This window comes from Solanum lycopersicum, chromosome 3 (genome assembly GCF_036512215.1).
Source record: "Solanum lycopersicum chromosome 3, SLM_r2.1".
Lineage (NCBI taxonomy): Eukaryota > Viridiplantae > Streptophyta > Magnoliopsida > Solanales > Solanaceae > Solanum > Solanum lycopersicum.
In genome coordinates, this window is record NC_090802.1 from 6,220,984 (window position 1) to 6,238,321 (window position 17,338).

Here is a 17,338-nt window from a genome sequence, read left to right on the forward strand (position 1 = left end):
ACAGTGCTACCAATCTGTTTTCTTTCAACAAACAATAATGATTTCCAAAAGATCACCTTACACAAAAACAAGAATCTACTGAACTTGAAAAATTGATCTGTACAAAAGCTATCCGAAAGAACCTCGGATGGCATTATACCCCACAAGTATAGAATCTGACCATTCAATGTGCACAAACTATAGAAGATTTACTGTTGTAGGGGGTATTAAAACGAAGACAACCCAGTAATCAAGAAAATGAATGGCTACTACAAATCAAGAAAGTACATAGCAACTCTACACAGCACGTGTGCTGGTCACCGAGAGGGATTTCCTCTTGGATCGTGACATGAAAGGCGTTGGATGAGTGAAGCATATACATGGGTTGGGAGTGATGGGAATGAAAACCAAGACTACCTCTCAGCCTTTCCTACCACTGTTAAGTATTCTATGTAGATGGAAACCTTCACCCTGATCCCCATTAAACGTTCTCTTCGCCAAGAAGCAAGCACTTAACTGCCTGAGTAGCCTGTCAAGACGTGAATGTAAGCACTCTCTTGAATCTTTCACACTCGGATTCGTTGACAATACCATTGCATTGACAGCATCAGCCACAATATCTCGCTGTGAATCTCCTAGAAGATACCCAACAGAGGATTTCTGGGGTTGTTCATATGCCAGTAGAGCAGCACAATCCTATGATGATATAGACATAGAGGAACAGTAAGAACAAATATTTGCTCAAGATAACATTAGATGCAAATACGTAATATGTCTAGCTTAAACATACCCAGCATTGCAAAAATAACACATTTTTGGCAAGAGTAACTATTGAGCTCCTGGATCATGAAAAGAAGACGGTGCTGGACAGTACAAAGAAAGGCAAAGAAGACTGTTGGAATATTGGTAGGACACATACTACAAGTTAGATAATCCGCAATAAACGTAGGAAACATGATAGCTTTGTTCTCTCTCAAAGGAGACTTGGAGAAGGAGATCCTTCGTCACCTTTTTATTTCATTATTGTTATGGAATGGAAGGGCTCAACAGGATGATAAAGCTTGTCAATCAACAAGAATGGGTAAGGTGGTTCAAATAATAGTGGTAGTATGGAATTTACTTTATGTGGATGCTTCTTTGGTGTTATGTGATACTAAGTTGGAGCAATTAAGGCACCTAAAGCTTAATTTTAACTGTTTTTGAAGGTGTGTCTAGAGATAACATGTAAAGTGGAGGAAGAACCTACCATTTTCAGTAAATGCGAATTCAAGTGCTGGCAGGTATATTGGTTGAGAGATGGTTCCCAACCAACAAACTATTTGGGGTATGCCATCTGAAATTAAGTTATATATTATATCTATGATATTCTAGAATAATCATACAGAACCTAACAGAGGAAATTTTGAAATCTTCTCTGAATATTTTTTTGGGGGGATGACAAGGGAAACCCGCAGCCGTAAAGGGTTTGCACAGGATAAAACCCCTGCTTCTATGTAATAGCTCGCAAACCACATAGGAGAGGTAACCCGCACTAGGCAAGCCTAGGTCAAGCTCTGGCAAGGGATTTCGAACTTGAGACCTCCAACATGGAATTCCCAAGACCACTGGACCACCCCGAAGGGTTTCTTTTCTGAATATATTTGAGGTGAGCTGGGTAGTGGTGATGACTGTGAATGAACTCTTCTGCTGCTGGTTGGATAGAGGGATAGGAAGGGACTGAGGAAACTGCTGATAACAGTCCCTGCTTGTGTGCTGGATCATATGGAAGGAGAAAACCTTAAGATGCTTTTGACAAAAATTTTACTGCTCTACATAGTTTGAAAATAGAAGTGTACTTCTGAAATCTCCATGATGTAATATGCAAATTCTATGAGGATAAGATAATTGAACCCATTATCTCAGTACTACAATGAACAAATTTATGCAAATGGGAAAACATTGTATACCCTTTTTCACAATGTTCAACACATGTTAGTGAGGATTCTCCTATTAATACAACGCTAATCAGTAAACACAGCCACAAAAGGGTAACAGAATTTCCTGCAGTACCTTGACCAAATCATCATAGTCTCCCAACTTATAGAATTTTTCAAATTCAGTCCTGCCATATAACACAGCTTCTTCAAGCTTTCCAACCTACAGATGGAACATAAGACTTCAGAGTCTATTGTATTTATATGACTACACGACACCATAGAGCGAACAGAAGATTAGCCAACAACTGACATTCTTGTACAATCCCAGAAGTGGAGGAATAAGATAATTCGAGGATGCATCTAAACAATGTCAAAGGAAGCACCAGAATGTTCATTTCTTTGTGGCCTCATTGACTTCTTTTGCCACATACTTATGAGCTTTCTTTCTTTTACATGCACCCACCGCCATTTTACTGTCTACTTGAACTTATGTTTCCTGCCTGATCTCTAGCATGAACCTACATTCTTCTCAATATGATTTCAAACTTTAAAAAAAAGGGTTGAATTTTCACCAAGAAGTCGGAAGAATTAAACCATTTACTTAGGGGTAGCTGCAGTGATTTGTCCTGTGGCTACAGGTTCTATACAGAGAGAGAAACATGAAGCAGCAGAACCATGTGCAAAAACAACTTACCCGTACTAGCTCAATAAAATTTTGACAGTGAAGCAGAAAGCATATTGCTGATGTGCCATCCTAAAAAGCATAGAGCAACTTATCAGGAAAAGAGAAGTGAGTCGGAATAGAACAAGTTTTTCGTCACATAGTGGACAGAAGAATGCAATACTAGTTCATTGTGACTCAAGCTAACTAGCGAGCAAACTGAGACATATTGAAAAGCTAAATGCCAACCATAGTATTAGAGTGCCATATATATCTGCAAAAGACTTCCCTTCAACTTTAAACTACTTTCATTGAAGGCTACGGAAGAAAGAAGAGGAAAACATCAGGAAACAATACGTAATAAGCTTTAATGACAGCAATTTCAAATTTCTCAAATTTGAGTTATTCTTTGGTATTAAAACGAAGCTGTTTGTTTGAGAAGATTTGATAGAAGTGTATTGAAGTTTAAAACGTTTAGCACTTGATCGAATTGTTAATAACTTGCAACAACAACAATTCTAAGTTTTGACGCTCTATAATTGATTTTTAAACTATTGTAGTGTAATTCAAACTATAGATTTTCAAACTATTAGTGTAATCCCACAAGTGGAGTATGGGGAGGGTGGTGTATATGCAGCCTTACCCCGACCTCGTGAAGGTAGAGAGGTTGTTTCCCATAGATAAATACAAAGAAGAAAATAACAAAATGATAAAAGCAAGAATATCTTAGAAAATTTCTACAGCATCCTCTCTTATAAGGAATCATTGTTCATAAGATTGTGATATATCACATAATTTATTGATACATTCCAGTTTTAGGTGTTAAAATGATGTGTTTTTAACTTAAAACTCGTATAGCTTACTGATACAAGTACCATGTGATCCACACATTCAAATAGCTTAATTGATAATTTATGCAATTATTTAAGTAACTATATTGCGAAAGTAGCTTGATTGATAATTTATACAATTTTTTAAGTAACTTTATTTCGAAAGTAGTTAAATTAAGACAAGCTTCGGTAATGAATTTTATATTTATGTTTTAATAAAAAGTTGGGGGTGAGGAAGGGAAAATGGGGGAGGGGATTACAATGTGGGGAATCGAACCCTCACCAAGAAGGTGGGAGTTCAGGTAGCCAACCAACTAAGCTACTAAGATTCCCCAAGCTTCGGTAATGACGATTATTGATTATAGTAGTTCTTTTTCTTCCTTTTCTTAAGCACATAGAAATTCTTGTGAATGAACTCTAAATAGTTCAGCACAACAGAGATAATAGGTACTATATATTTACATTTCTGGAGAATTCCTTAATTAATAATTTTTGCAAGTGTCCTAATTTTCCCTGTGATATTCAAGAAACAGCCTGGAGTAATAAACAAAACAAACAAAAAAGGGAAATTCCATATACCATATGTACATCTTATGTATATACACACAAAAAAATTATAGCATAAAGTAATATAAAAAAAGTACCAACAAGGTACAGAAAGGAGGAAAAATAAAATATACACAACATTAGATAAGAATAAGTTGACTGCCAAACATATATTTCTAGTAAACTAATGTCAAGAAACAATAGAAGGTAAGATTTTTTTCTCAAAACAAAAGAAGGTAAGATTTGAGAAAAATAGAACTAAAGTAGGAAGTAGAAAACAAAGAGCATGAATAGTGTATAGATACTTAAGGATGCAAAATTATACATCAAGTATGGAACTTCAACAGCATCTTGTGCAAGAAGGTCAAGGGGAGGTGAATGAAGTTGCAATAGGATTTACATGACGTTTGACAATATCAGTCAACAGAAAAATTACCTGGAGTATCTGTGGATATAACTCTCTTAGTTTACCAAAGGCATCACCAATTTGACCGCTCCGAATTAGCTGTTTAAACAACAAAGACATTCCTATAAGTATCATTTTTACGTCAGCAAAATGACAATTACATAATAATGAACTTTTTTTGGACTGCACTTGGGGAGGAGAGTTAATTACATTGTTTTGTGCAGATCTGAAACCAACCAAAACTAGTACTAAGCAAGAAGAGAACAATAAAGGAAGGTAAAAGTTACTGGTTGTCGTCAACTAACCCGTCCAGCAGAACAGAAGTTTTGGATACTATATCTTACCAGAGACTAAATTTATGTGTTAACTTTGCTTTGTCAAAGTGAAAACACCTCCAATCTTTTAATATGGTAAATCCCTGCTTTACTCCTGGATAATTCAGACCCTCACTCTTATGGTCGGATGTGTAAGATTTCTTCCACTAAGATATTCCTTCACTTGGTAAAAATCTTTAAACTGAGAGCCCCTTTGGATTGGCTTAAAAAAATTAGGTTTTAAGTCAAAACTAAAAAGTCAAACATATATGACTTCCAAATCACAAAATAAAATGTAGGGGGATACCTACTTTTGGTTTTTAACTTTTTTCAAGTCATTTTAAACTTATTTTAAGTTATTTTTAACCTTGCCAAACACTTTAAAGAGCTAAAAACAACTTAAAGGTAGGCTTGACCAACTTTTAAGCCAATCCAAACAGGCTTTGAACAAACACTACACTTGATCTCAGCCAAAAGGCTGAGTAAAGATTTTACTTCACTTGTCAATAGTCTTAAAACTCTAATGTGTACGAAAGCTTCCATTACTGACAAGTTTATATCTTTTTTATATATATATTTTCTTCAACCTTGTGATTTTTTTCTTACAAGGGATTGAAGGAAAAAACATCTGAAATATCCTCCAGAAGTTAAACTAATGTTCCGTCAAGATATTTGAAGTGGACAAAAGGGCATAGATCAAAAGATTTCACATTCGGATCACTTAATAGAGAGAAAGAAATCTATTTACATGAAGGGAATCATCCTCAATAGCACTACTAAGTGACGAGTAACCAAAAATTCATTGAATATCAAAATTCCAGACTGAACTCACGACTGAAAAATTAGACACTGATATCACCTAATATTGTCTCCATCTTTCTAATTCATAGCTCATCACACTGCTCAAAGCTTATATAATTCTTCTCTTATCCACTTCCATTCAGAACCAGCACCTGTATATTCTTTCACCAGATGACTTTCTTTGTCTTGTCAAACTGTTCAGTTAGTTATTTCCACTTCCATCAAATATTGAAATTAGTTAATAGCAAGAAAGCAGCAGAAAGAGGGAAAATTTGCATCTTTTCTAGAATAGTGGTTCTGCAGGCACCATCAGCAACAAAAACCAAGTGACTGATGTGTATGTCATGGTATCACCACCCATTAACATTATTTATCATGGTAGAAAAAAGATGCTTCCACATTTATACCTGACGAAGAACCTTTCTCTGATTTAATGAATACACACTGACGTCCTCTGCAAAGCCATTTTCTTGAACAAAAGAGATGGGTGGAAGAGTACTTCTACTTTCAACATCAAACGTTTTCAGTGTATCTTCATATCCATAATGTTGTAAATATGCGCGAACAATTCTGTTAGTTGAAAAAACGTTAAGAAATAGAAATGCATTTCCAACAGTAGAGGCATGCAATGTGTAGAAAAAAACTATCATTCATAACAGAAGTGTTTTAATTACTCTGCTATTTTAACATAGTCTGAACACTTCACCGCTCCATTTCTTTCAGGTAAGAATTAAGATTACCAGCAGAACAGAAGGTAAAAGTAACTCAAATCTACTTGCTTAAAAGCTTTGCCCACCTGGGAATCCACGACGTGAATATTAGAAGGCACACTCACCCGATATCTGGAAGACTCTAATATAGCTCACCAAAGATGTATTACCAGTCTAGCACTATTTCTTTCATTATCTTTGATTTTGACTATCAAAAGAAATTATGACTTTGGTGTTCTAATTAACGAAAATTATTTGTGATGCCCGATTAAGCACATTAAAATATATAGTCCTGTGAGAAATATATGAAAAGAATATTATTGAATTGTTGTCTCAAACACTATTACACTATTACAGAGACCCTATTTATAGACATCACAATAGACTCCTTTTCCAACTAGGACACTACAATACAATCTTTTTCTAAGTAGGACACTATATACTATTCCTATTCCTATTCCTATTCTAAGTGGGATTATATATACCTATTACAATTCCAACACCCTCCTTCAAGCTAGTGCAAACTAATCATATGTATCTAGCTTATTACAAATGTGATTAATATGAGGACCAATGAGGAGATTGGTAAGATATCTGCAAGTTGATCACTCGATTTCACAAAATTGATAGTCAATCTCAATGTGTTTAATCTTCTTATAAAATACTGAATTTAATGCATAATTTCAGTCAATCTCAATGTGTTTGGTTTCTCATGAAATACTGAATTTAATGCATAATGCCAATCAAACAGACTAATAGAAGTACATTGTAAGGTTGTTTCATACCATAGAGTAACCTACGTAATCGACATACAAGGCTACTAAAACTCCCCTGAGCAACAAAATCAAGTGGTTGCTCCAAGTAGACTTCTTCACAATGCAGCGGTCACTAGAAAGTGCTCAAAATCTAGTATAAAGTATATGGATCATGTTGGATAAATAGATGAATCAATACTAAACAAGAAAGTCACCGGAAAAATTGGTCAAAAACATGATCATACACTAGAGTATTAGATTTGATGGTTGAAAGTGGTCACAACCTAAGAAATAAAATTATGTGTAGGGTCGGAATGATGGCACAACCCAACTAGAAAATAGAAATTATATAGGGAAGGTCGAATTGATAGCACGACCCTATTGAAAAAGAGAAATAATATGGCTAGGGTCGAAATGATGGCACGACCCTATTGAAACAGAGAATTTATATGGTAGGGTCGAATGATGACACAACCCTAAGCAAATCAGATTTGAAGAGTCATCGAAAAGAAATGAAACTATGCAAATCAAATCAAGGAGTCACCGAAAAGACACACGGTGCTATGCAACTTAGATATGAGAAAGTAGTTCGAAAAATTCCACGGTACTATGCAAACTAAATATGAAAAGTAGTCCGAAGAGATGCACGGTGCTACGCAAATCAGATATAAAAAAATAGTCACCGGAAGGATGACACGGTGCTACACGTATAGGATATGAAAAAGTAGTCACCAAATTAATGGCATGGTGCTACACAAATCAGATATGAAAAAGTAGTCACCGGAATGATGCCACGGTGCTACACAAATTATGAAGAAAGAGTAAAAAAAAACGATGACACGGTGCTATACAAATTAAATATAAAAAAGTAATCAACGAAAAGATGGCACGGTGCTACAACATTTACCAACATAGTTATTAGCCAAACGGACGGCATATATAAGTTATAGCCACCCGCCGGCAGCGAAAGCTCTTTGATTGTTTACCAAGATCGTAGAGGCTTTGATACCACGTGAGGAATATATGAAAAGAATATTACTGAATTGTTGTCTCTAACATTATTAGAGAGACCCTATAAATAACCTTATTTATAGACATGACAATAGACTCCTTTTCCAACTAGGATACTACAATATAATCCTTTTCTAAGTAGGACACTATTACCATTCCTATTCCTATTACCATTCCTATTCCTATTCTAAGTAGGATTATATATACCTATTACAATTCTAGCAAGTCCCATCTTCAAAAATTCCCAAAAAATGTAGTGGTCAAACCATGTGGTTAGTCTAAAAGATCCGTTGAACCATGGAGGCTTAACTTTTCTCTCAAAAATGACAATCCTAAACCAATACAATTTTGAATATGAACTGATACATTTTTTTCCTCAATAATGAACAATGTCTTCTGATCAGTGTACTGACTTTTGAGGAATAGACAAAGTTACCATTTTCAAAAAAAAAATAATGAACAATGTCTTTTGAGCATTTTTTCTTCTTTTTTTAAAGGTATGTTTCTTTGGAGCATAATTAATACTTTTTATATAGTTTATTAAAGAATATTAAAATAACTCTAAAAAGGGTAATCACCTTTGGATTGTTGGGTATATTTACTTGAAGTCTGAACCTACAGGTTGCCACGTCTTAAACTTATTCAGCCTCATATCTTACCTAGACCCTACGAGGACAATAATTGGATATGTGATATAGTAACAACACTGTTGCAAAGTACAGATGTTCTATATGCATCTATAGACTCAGCATAATATGTTTATAGCGTGTATGATCAGCATTCTCCTTTTTCTTCAATAAGTTTTAAGACTTAGTTATCTACCCTTATCTTCAAATCTAAATTGAGACAACACAAAAATCATGCACCCCTTTTGTCTGGAAGAAAATAGATATAGTAACTTCAATGAGCTTCATTCATTGTCCTACCTTTTTTCCACGGTGGTGTCCGGACCAACTTGAGCACATCTCGACTATTCCACCTGGTACATGCTACATTCCATCAAATGCAAGTACCAGGCATCTTTGACCAGAGACCACCAAGGCTTAGACAGCTGAAAAATCTCACTTCGTGGTTATTTACTCCACCAAGACATGATTCTAAGACCTCATGGTTCTCCCCCACTTCATTGACCATTAAGTACACCCTAGGCCACTTTGTCAATCCATGCTAAAATGTTATCCACTTCCATTGGATCAAAACTTCTCTCTCTTCACTTTTTATTACTTGCTGAATATCATACTAGATAAAAAGTACTCTAAAACTCTGCTTTATTCTTCTTAATTTCTAAAATTCAGCAAAATATTTTATTTACTTATAGGACTTCTTATCTTTATTTAAAAATTATAGTTGTAGCTATCAGACGGAGGGAGTACTTACCCATAACTGGCATTCTGAGGTATAGACAATTTTTCAATAGTTGAATTCTGCTTTGCCCTTTCCTGCGCTTCATATGCCTAAAAACAAAGAAAGCAAAAACCACATTAGATTAATACTTAAATTATGTTTACATGCTTTTATCCCCTGATTTCTGTTGGTGCTTTCAATTTGTCTCCTGTAACGCAGACCAGCAACCGTATTTCAACTAACAATTGATAGACTTATCTTATGAATCAGCAGAATGAAAGAGCAATCAAGAGAAGTTGTCACAGACTATAACCTACCCAAGATAGAAAGATGAGCGTACAAACATGCATTTGTCATATTTAAGACTGATATTAAGTAGTAATAATCAGCATCTACTGTCTGTTTGAGATTGACTTCAAAATGGAAGCACACAGCAATGCAGCACTACAAGCATAATTAATAGGAGAGGAGACCAACAACAGCCCCATCCAGAAAAGGTAAAAAGCCCAATTACATGGCAAAGCAAAGGAGAACTATTCAAATAAATAAAAAAAGAAAGATCTTTACCTTAAGATCAAAAACAAATGGACGCTTCCCAAAGTTGACAGTGACCCTGTGATAGTAAATTCAACAAATGACTGCAAGAAGTCAGACATGCTAGATTTGATGATCCATACTACTAAGTCAGAGTTTTTGTACACTAGCCATGGATCAGCAGCTATTGCTAATCAACCTAGAACTATTTATAGAACTACAGTTCTTTTCTTTTTGACAAATCATATTTCACTATTATATCCGTATAGCAAAAGAAAGTTATGCACAAGTAGTGAAATACACACTAAGCAACTATCTCTACAACAGGAAATTTCCTATTTACACCAAACGAATAAAATACAGAGGAACTTTTACGGTGCGATTACCAAGGTAAATACCACAAATTTAAGAACTCATGGACATTCTTTCTGGATACTTAATTGTTAAGCATGATTTGGCTGTTGTGAGAATTAGATGGTATGAATTTGTGGATAGTCTGTTCTCAGTAGAGTGGTGTCAGACCACTTACCTCTATTGTTACAGTGTGGAGATTGGGGGCAATCAAACTCATATTTCAAGTTTGAAAACTGGTGGTTTCATACAGAGGGGTTCAATGCTAAGGTCAGGGATTGGTGAGAGTCTTTTAATTGCACTGGCAGGCCTGATTATGTTCTAATGGCAAAGTTAAATCTGAAAATACAAAAGCCAATGCGTTGAATCAACTAGATGATTTGGAAGACATACAAGAACAGAGATCTCTCTTGGAAGGGTAAATAGCTTCTAGGTTGGCATTGACTAAGAAGTTTGAGGACATGGCGAAGCATGAAGAGATAGCTTGGAGACAGAGATCCAGAGCCTTGTGGCTTAGAAGGGAGATAGGAACACAAGTTTTTTCCATAGAACTGCAAACCAACATAGAAGAGTCAACACCATTGATAAATTTGAAGTCAATGGAGTTGAGATTACCAAACCAGAAGAAATTAAGAAAGAAACTGTTGAATACTATGAGAGATTATATACACAATCAGGAGAGTGGAGACTACAGTTAGATATGAGAGGTTGCTCCAGAATCGATGTAATAGATGGCAGCTTCTAGGAGGCTAAACCAGATGGCTATACAAGGGACAAAGCCCCTAAACCAGATGGCTATACAATGGCTTTCTTCGGTCATTATTGGGACATAATCAGACATTAGTTGGTAGCCGCTGTCCAAAACTTCCATGCTAGAGGTTGTTTTGAGAAGAGCATTAATGCCGCCTTTGTCACACTTATTCCTAAAAAAGTGGGGTAATTGAACTGAATGATTTCAGACCCTCTGGTTGGGGGAGTGTACAAGATCATCTCAAAACTGTTGCCTTAAAGATTGAAAAAAGTCATTCACAAACTTGTTGACGAGGGCTTTTATTAAGGGGAGACAGATTATGGATGCACTGGTGATAGGAAATGAACTGGTGGATTCAAAAGTGAAGAGCAAATAGCCAGGCATACTATGTAACGTGTAAACTGGAAAGAAGATGGGTTTTGGGTCTAAATGGATAAGGTGGAATTGGTACAGTCAAATTTTAAGTTCTTATTACTTGAAGTCCCACTGGCTTTTTCCCTTCTCAACAAGAAGTACAAGGTATAGACGATAAGGATATATATACATACACTTCATGTTGGCTGTGAACTGCAACGGTAGGAAATAATGGCCCTTTTACATCCTTGAAAACTGTTCCTACAACAGTTCCATTTTTCCTGCATTAAAAGAAATAGCACAAATTCTTGAGTCCAGATATTGTACTGCAAACAGTTAAAACTATCTTTTATACACTCAACAAAAATCATCTAGCAATGTAACACAAGCACCTTTGTAAAAGAGGTAAAAAAATAGATAAATTCTTACGTGAAAAAGAGTTCTTGAGAAGCATAATTGATGCCGCCACCAACAGTATCACCTGTTGAATAAGCTGGGCCAAACGCCTCTCCCTTTCCTTGTCCACGATATAGCAGTCCATCATCACCATGATATCCATAACTGTTTGATTCCCAGCTGACAAACATAGAAAGATCAAAAATAAATTCCAAATGAAAAATATTGAACACCAAAGTGTCACTCCTCCAATGCAATCCTTTCAGTCTATGTCGCACAGACAAACTATTGGTATGTGTTAAGATTCATTATACATGTCAAGTTAACTACGTGAAATAGTTCTTATCTTTCCCACGCCGTCTAATTTGGAAAAGAACTCACATAATATATAGTGGAGTGTCTTTTATTGTTATGCAATAACTAAGAAACTTCCCTTATTTCATATAGCTTTAACTTTAAAGTTAAACACTAATAGAAAGAACTTTTTATGTACTTTATCATCAATGATGTAAGGGTTTAATCTCTTCTTTCTCACAATTCTCTTTTCTTTTTTTTTTGAGAATGGTTAACAGTATATGCATCAAGGTTCAAGGATAGTTGCACAAGCTGTGGGGGTTCCCAGATCAAAATTATACAAAGGAAGGATAAAAAACTTTCAATATGTAATCTAGGATATCAAAGATAGATTTCATATTTTCTAGACATTCTCGTTTACACCAAAATAGTAAAGCACAAAACACTTTATCATTAAATTCTGCATAGAGTTCCCTTTGTCTTCAAAGCATCTTTAGTTCCTTTCTTTCCATAGGGTCTGCCAAATACATGTAGGGACAATTCTCCATCTCTCTTTCTGACTGGACAGCCTTCCTACTCATTTCATATAGTCTGAAAGCGAAAGAGATAAAAGTCCTAGCGTCAGGTCATCCTGGAAATAGTTTTTCCCTGGTTCAAAATTTTTTTGTGCTCGTTGCGTCATAATTGTGTTTCTTGTGGTCAAACCTCACGACACTTAAAATTGTCCCTACAAGAGAACATGGTTGCTGAAACCAAAGCCAGAACACAGTTACACAAATGCCCTCATGCACCGCTGAAGTCGATTTCCATTTTAGTACATTAAACCCATGATGTAAAAGTTGATTGGGGTTGCATCATGAAGAATGTCAGTGTTCACGCTAGTGCACTGCCGAATTAGTATTACCACATCAATAATCTTGTCAATATACGCGATACGTCATCATCGCCCACACTGGGAAGTAGACCACTGTATCCTACCACATACAAGTATACAACTAGCTGGGGAAGATTTTTGTCTTTTAAATCGAACAGAGTAAGTCGAATAGGCTTCATAGGAACTTTTGTTCTAAAGGAAAGAGAAGAACCAACCTTTCTAAATGTTGGATTGTTGGGTCATGAATAATAATAAGGTTCAATCACTGTCGAGCATCTACACATGCTATATGTCACTTTTGCAGAAACCAACTAGTGTGATTGAAAAATTGGAGATATTAAAGAGGAACTTTCCATGGGAGGCAGGAGACAGGATGAGGAAACACCACTAAGCCACCGAGAGATTGCCACTTTCCTTAAAAGTAGGGAGGACATTGTGTGAAAGACCCTAAAGTGACAAAGTGTTGTTGGGGAAATAGCTCTAGATATTCTGATCTGAGGAGCACACTTTATTGACACAACTAATAACAAGGAAGTATGGAACTGTGTGGAGAGAAGTATGTACTAACCACACCACATTCAACTGTACTGACAGAAGAATATTATGAAGGAATAGGAAGACTTTCACATTACATGTAGGGTCTGGAACAAAAAAAAAAGCTTCTGTGGCAAGCAAAAGATAACAGTACAGCAGATCCAGGGATCACAAGCAAGAGCTCTCTGTGGCATGAAATTTAGGAGAAGTTTGCACAACTAGGAGTTAACCACATCCTGGAGTGTGTTGAAAATGCTTTATAAACAAAATTTATCACATACCAGGTTTGTGGAGGTGGGATCAAGGAAAGGTGGATTTTATTTTAAGTCATACTATCATTAATTGTTTGTGAGGGGGAGGATGAATCTACTGCACTTGTTCTCCAGATGCCTAGAGTCTAAAAATATTTGTTTCTTCGCTTGGGTGGCAACAAGTGGAACGATTCTGGTAAGTAAGAACTTGAGAAAGAGGAGAGTTACATAAGTCAGCTTCGGTTGAAAATGTCAAAACATCTTTGTTACATCATTTTTTATTTCTGTTTTGCTTTACATTTGTTGGATACAAGAAGTATTTTAGTATTGTCAGCCAACAGAAAATGTAGAGAATAATAAAGAAACTTATTTTTCATTTTGTCAAATTTTATTTTGTTATTGGACAGAGATGAGCCTCAATGGAGCAACATGGACTCTGAGGGTGAAACTCCATATCGCTGACCCCAACTTGTTTGAGACTCTGGCATAGTTGTTGTTAAGATGGTAAAATCCAACCTCCCAAACTACGTACCAACAAGTAAAGCACAGGTTGTTTCCCACTTATGCTACACTGGTGACTCGAACACTAACTCTTGTTTTGCAGGTGAATAATCCTTACAACTAGGCTATCCCTATCTTGTCAATGGACAACAGTAATTCTAAAATTATAGCAATTCACTATTAACTCAAAAGCTGCTCTATATGCTAGAAGTTTCACCAATCAACCAGAGCTGTTGTCCGACTTCCCTAAACACATCAAGAGCCAAAAGAAGCTGGAGTTTGGTCAGCTTCACTAGCAGAAGAGTGCACGTCTTCTCTCACCCAACCTTTATCATGCGATTGTTTACCCCCTTGATGTCCATTAATAAATTTATCTAAATCTCCAAGAAAGCTGGATATCAGTGTTAAATTTGGTTAAGAATAGAGAGATGGCCACTTGACTGATCCTGTAGATTTTCTCACCCTCTATCTATTCCATCGCACAAGAATCAAGCTATTGTGATTATAATTGAAATTAAAAGGTAAGAAAGATTAAGAAATTAACCAAGGTAATTCTTACATTTTCATAAAGGAGCTATTCAGTCTATATTACCCCCTCTATCCACAGAGCCGGACCCACCCTTGAGGGTGTGGGTGCACAACCCGTTCACTTCGGGAAACTTTTTGTGTGTATACACGTATATTCTGAAATAAGGAATATATAACTGAATGTGCACCCTAAGACATATAAGTTGAGTTGGCGTAGCGATCAAACACCTGGTCGTTGGCATCTTAACAACTCGCTGGTCGCGAGTTTGATTCTGCTTGTTGCATTTTCTCTTTGTCAATTTAAAAAAGAAAAAATCAAAAAAGCCTAATAAAAAACCTCAATGGAGATTCGAACTAGTAATCTCTGAGTGTACACTAAGGTCAATAGCATCAAATCATAGAGTGAATTATGTTAGATTTTTTTAATTTATATTTATATATACGCTTTGACAATATTTTTCGATAAAGTGTTGTTGCTTCACTAACTGGCATTCGAATTTAATAGTGCCTCTTCCAATCCTGGGTTCACCTCTATCTATCTATCCCATCACACTTGAGCACATGAACAAGCTTTGCGATTTAACATTGAAATAAGGTAAGAAAGATACCTTTAAAATAAAAGATGATAAAATAAAAGGAGCTATAATTACAATCAAAGTTGAAGTCCAAGAAAGTAGAATCCCCAGGTTGTGGCAGTTTGAAGCCAATCCTTATTTGACCTTAGTAGCAGCCGAAAATCAGTGTTAAGTTTGGTTTAAAATAGAGAGACTGACATTGACTGATCCCGTAGATTTTCATCCCATCCCTAATCTATGCCATCACACTTCAGGAGAAGAATCAAGTTCTTGTAATTAGGATTGATACTAAAATGTAAGAAACACTAATAAAGTTAAAAATAAGAAGATGAATAAAATTCTTTCACTTTCATAAAGGAGCTATATTTTCAGTCAATGTTACAATCAAATTCAAGTATAAGAACAAAAACAACACCCCCTCTATCTATCCCATCACACTTAAGTTCAAGAATCAAGCTTCTCTATCTATCCCATCACACTTAAGTTCAAGAATCAAGCTTTGCAATTATAATTGAGATTAAAAGGTAACAAGAAGCTATAATTGAAGTCAAAGAAAGTAGAATACCCAGGTTGTCGACGCAATTTGAACCCAGGAGTAGTAAACCCAATAGCAATTTGACCTTTAGTACCAGCATTTTCCACAAATATCTCAAAATAATAAACAAGCCTTTTACAAGGTGCAGGACGATTAGCTTGAACAACTCCAACATCATGTCCATGAAGATGCGCATTTGGGTAACGCACAGAAAGTTTATCTGATCCAACAATCGAAAACCCACCAGAACTATGCAAAGTATCCAACTCCGTTGGCAACTCTTCTTTCTCTTCTTCACACTCTTCTGAATCAATTTCCATCAAATATTGATTTTCTGAAACACCCATTACTGATTCTGATTTTCTAACAGCGGCTTTCGATTTCAGTCTCCATTGTTCTAAGAAATAGGTACCAATTAGGTCATGGGTGTCGGAATTGGTATGAGAAAGCGATAGAGTTAAGGATGAATCCATCAAAATAGTGAAAAACCCAGCTCCTAAAATGGATGAATTGAAGATATGAAAGAGGAATTTGGAGTAATTCGGATCGATTGAGAGGTTTTTCTGGTTCTTGAATCAAAGAGAAGGGGAAAGAGTAGCCTTTAGTGAGAGAGAAGATACCATTAAGGGCTCGTTTGGTATTAGGGATAATGGTTAATTAGTCTTGATAATAATTACAAAATGACTTATTTTGAAATTATATTAATTACTTTATAATAATTATAAAATAATTAATATCGAAATAACTTAGATATTTAATCAAACAAATTCTAATAACACTAAAATATTTTATGTATCATCATTGTTGATTAGCATGAAGAATAAGAGTGATTTAGTCTCAAATATAAATTTTATATCATGAAATTACACTCAAATTTGATTATAGTTAAGCAAGTAAGCACTTTAAAGTATGTATATTTGGATATCTTAATTTACATATGGCTAAAGCATGTAAATTCACAAAACATCCATCTTCTTACGTTGTTAATATTGGTTATGCCAGATATTAATTAAGATTAGTTATAGGTGAATTTTTGGATTATTAAATACAATATTAATTATTTCATATTTTGTATCATGCATAAAATAATACATAAATTTCCTCATAACACTTGTCAACTAAACATCGTATTAATTTTAGGTACGAAAAACGTATTTTCTATCTACCTACCCCAAACATCATACGAGTAACACGAAAAATAATATATGAATAACGTATTTCTTATTTAGCTACTAATCGACGCGTAAGAGTATTTTGTTTATGGCATATATATGGTTAGAAAGTTTTTAACCCAAATAGTTGAGAAGATACAATAAATTAACACCAGCATAGAACTAACAAATTTAGGATCAACACTTTGTTAGCCATATAGTAAATTAACAAATTTAGGATACACACTAATAAAATCTTCACATTTCATCCATCTAAATAAAAATTTTGCATAAATCAAAAGAATTAACAATGGAACCATTGAAAACTAAAAAGATATATCTTTGTACACATTAAATCTGGATTACTAAGAATTGCTTTACAAAATGATTGTAAATATAGAGAGAATTTATATGTTCCATCTATCAAGTTATGCTC

The 17,338-nt window shown here is 35.2% G+C and overlaps 2 protein-coding genes across 2 annotated transcripts in view; one reads left to right on the plus strand and one right to left on the minus strand.

Annotated features, from left to right (window-relative positions):
* Nucleotides 1–4: 4 nt before the first annotated feature.
* Nucleotides 5–16,422, minus strand: LOC101268452 (ran-binding protein M homolog). Its single transcript, XM_004234477.5, has 10 exons — nucleotides 15,782–16,422; nucleotides 11,693–11,839; nucleotides 11,458–11,544; nucleotides 9,841–9,886; nucleotides 9,307–9,383; nucleotides 5,861–6,023; nucleotides 4,369–4,437; nucleotides 2,590–2,649; nucleotides 2,029–2,115; nucleotides 5–675 (listed from the first exon to the last, which is right to left on the minus strand). The coding sequence occupies exons 1-10, from the start codon at nucleotides 16,222–16,224 to the stop codon at nucleotides 400–402; spliced, it is 1,455 nt and encodes a 484-aa protein (XP_004234525.1). The 5' UTR covers nucleotides 16,225–16,422; the 3' UTR covers nucleotides 5–399.
* LOC101243768 (vacuolar protein sorting-associated protein 35A-like) overlaps nucleotides 9,453–17,338 on the plus strand; it is a 30,717-nt gene continuing 22,831 nt past the window's right edge. The window contains exon 1 of the mRNA XM_069296272.1: nucleotides 9,453–9,483. The gene's annotated coding sequence lies outside the window, so the exon portion shown is untranslated. The remainder of the gene's footprint in view (nucleotides 9,484–17,338) is intronic.